Source organism: Penaeus vannamei, unplaced genomic scaffold (genome assembly GCF_042767895.1).
Source record: "Penaeus vannamei isolate JL-2024 unplaced genomic scaffold, ASM4276789v1 unanchor2780, whole genome shotgun sequence".
NCBI classification, from domain to species: domain Eukaryota; kingdom Metazoa; phylum Arthropoda; class Malacostraca; order Decapoda; family Penaeidae; genus Penaeus; species Penaeus vannamei.
This window is the reverse complement of record NW_027215768.1, coordinates 1-2,500: the sequence shown is the minus strand read 5'-3', so window position 1 is coordinate 2,500 and position 2,500 is coordinate 1. Positions and strand designations below refer to the sequence as shown.

The following is a 2,500-nucleotide window of genomic DNA, read 5'->3' as shown; positions in this document are numbered from 1 at the left end:
GTGCGCCAACAAGCCGGTGCATACGTAAACTTGACAAAATTTTTACCCGTCGCTGATGGGTTAAGGAAAACATAGCTGTAAACAACCTAGGTCTGTTCATGAGTAATTACATGATCTTCAGTCATCACATTGCGCAGGATGTCAACAAAGGAAAAATTATGAGTGGATGGATGATGAGAACTCTTCAGACAAAGAGATCCTAAACACCTACTAACAATATGGAAAACACAAATGATTTCAAGGTATCAGTGCCAAGTAAGGAAGCATAGTCTCACAAAAGACACCATACTGCTAAAACAGGATCAGAGAGCTTCGTCCAGAGATGGCCGGTCTTAGTTATTGGGAAAGACTAAAGCAAAAAAGCTTTTCTCTTTCCAAACACAGAGAGAAAAATACTTCATTATAAAGATCACCGGAAATTTAGCATCAAATCCAAGAGAGATAGAAGAGGGGGGAATCAAGGTAAGAGACTTCACTAGACAGTAAAGAACTTATTAATTTTTATCTTTCTTTTATCTTATATTGCTTCTAGTAATACTAATAAGGTTATAATAATTATAATGTCTATAATAATAATAATAATAACAGAAACAATACTAATAGCATTAGCAAAAAACATTTTTCTTGAAAACAAGAAGTGAAATCAAGTGAGGTCACAAAATCTACTAATTGAGTCGTTAGTGGCTAAGCATTTGCTGAGCCATCTACATGTAGACATTTTACAAAAAAATACTAAAAGCAACACAACATTTTTCAAGCAATATGGAGTTAATGTTTCTTGATGACATATAGGACTAATGGTGATGTTATGGTCTATTCATGTAATACATTAGTGCTAAAAGTACAGTATAGAAATGTTGCATTGTCAATTTTCCTTTCTGTGTGACAACTAAAATGTAGGTAATGGTTAATGGTTTAAACAAACAAATGTGGTAGACATCAAAAGTCATAAAGCACTATGGTCAAGTATTGTGACGAATATAAGTTAAAAATGAGTTAATGATTAGGATAAAATGTGTTAGCTGTCAAAGCTTAAAGAGCATTATAGGATGGTATGGTAGTGAAAAGGGTAAAGAGGGGGAGCAAAGGAAGTTAAGCAGAGATTAGTAAATGAGGAAAGGGTTAAGGATGTAGGCCAATTGGATGATATGGATTGTACCTGTGGTTGGGGAAGGAATAGGAAATGGCAAAAGAACCATTATGAAACAATCAACAGGTAACACAGGTAGAGATGGCTGTTAGAGAAGTAGGAGAAGAATCCAGGAAATGAGGTAAGTGGACTGGGGAATATGGTAAAGAATCAGGATGAATGTCATATAATGACAAATGGTAATTATGTACAAAGCAAAGGAAACATAGGCTAACAAACACTTACAGGATAAGTCCACAGTTAGTAACATTGAATTCTGTGAACAAATATTTTCTTGTTGGCTAAGAACTGACTGTTTGCATTTACTTCAAATGTCACTCATTACTACATAAGCCTTTACTCATAGTAATTTCTACTTCACTAGCTTTGGTAATTATTCTATATTCAAAATGGATCCATATCATTGGACCAATTTACATAACAAGATGATCTGATGATTACGTTTCTCAGTACTTCAATGACTAATGAGCAGCTTTGTTTTAGACATCTTGACTCAATCTATCAAAGCCGACAATATCATATGAAATTACAACCTGAATAACAATATCTTCTCCTTACCAATGATTCTAATAATCCTTCTTGATCACTCTGCACTGGTGAAAATGGGCTAATGTCTATTTCAAAGTTGTCATTGCTTTTCTCTGTTTCTGAACTTGTTTCTTGTGAGTTGTTGGTCTGAATATGAATTGTAGCTTTTTTGAATTTACATTGTCCTGTATCTTTATATTCCTTTAATTTAATCATACTCTTTGTAGTACTGGTTATACCTTGCTCCCTCTTTTTCATGCTGGATCTCTGTTCATTCTTTTTAATGTTATTAGCTGGCACAAAGGAACCATTTGTATTCTGGGTGCATTTTCTAGAACTCTGATGCCAAATCTCCCTTTCCAAGTCTTTAATTTCATTTATTTCCTCAAAATTTAATTTGTCTTCATGGGCCAACTCAAATGACTTAGGTTTTTGGTCACATGCACTTTCTCCAAGATTGCTATGGTCAAATGTTGCCTCTATCCTTAAAGAAGGTGAAATTTCAAAATGATTTACATTAGAGTTTGGATGTCTAGAGGACTTAGGTGTTTCACCTTTGCCCCGCTGAAGACTCAAATAAGATCGGGGACCTAAACTAATTCTCCTTCTTTTAACAACAGTCTGTGAACCAAGAATAGGGGAGCTTGGTTCAGTTATATACATCGAGCAAGATATCTCATCTTCCTTTGGTGCCTGTAGTGGTATTTCTCTTGATGGATATCTTTGTGAGCCTACCACAGGGGACAAATTAGAAGATTTATGACCACATATACTTTTCTTTGGAGTTTTCTCCAAATCTCTATGATCAATTTTAGAATTTAA

At 34.6% G+C, this 2,500-nt stretch overlaps 1 protein-coding gene across 1 annotated transcript; it reads right to left on the bottom strand.

Annotated features, from left to right (window-relative positions):
* Positions 1-1,707: 1,707 nt before the first annotated feature.
* Positions 1,708-2,494, bottom strand: LOC138861200 (uncharacterized; the record flags this gene model as incomplete). Its single annotated transcript, XM_070120098.1, is given in 1 exon segment — positions 1,708-2,494. A coding segment is annotated over 1 exon segment (634 nt), but the record flags the coding sequence as incomplete, so codon positions are not given.
* Positions 2,495-2,500: the final 6 nt, after the last annotated feature.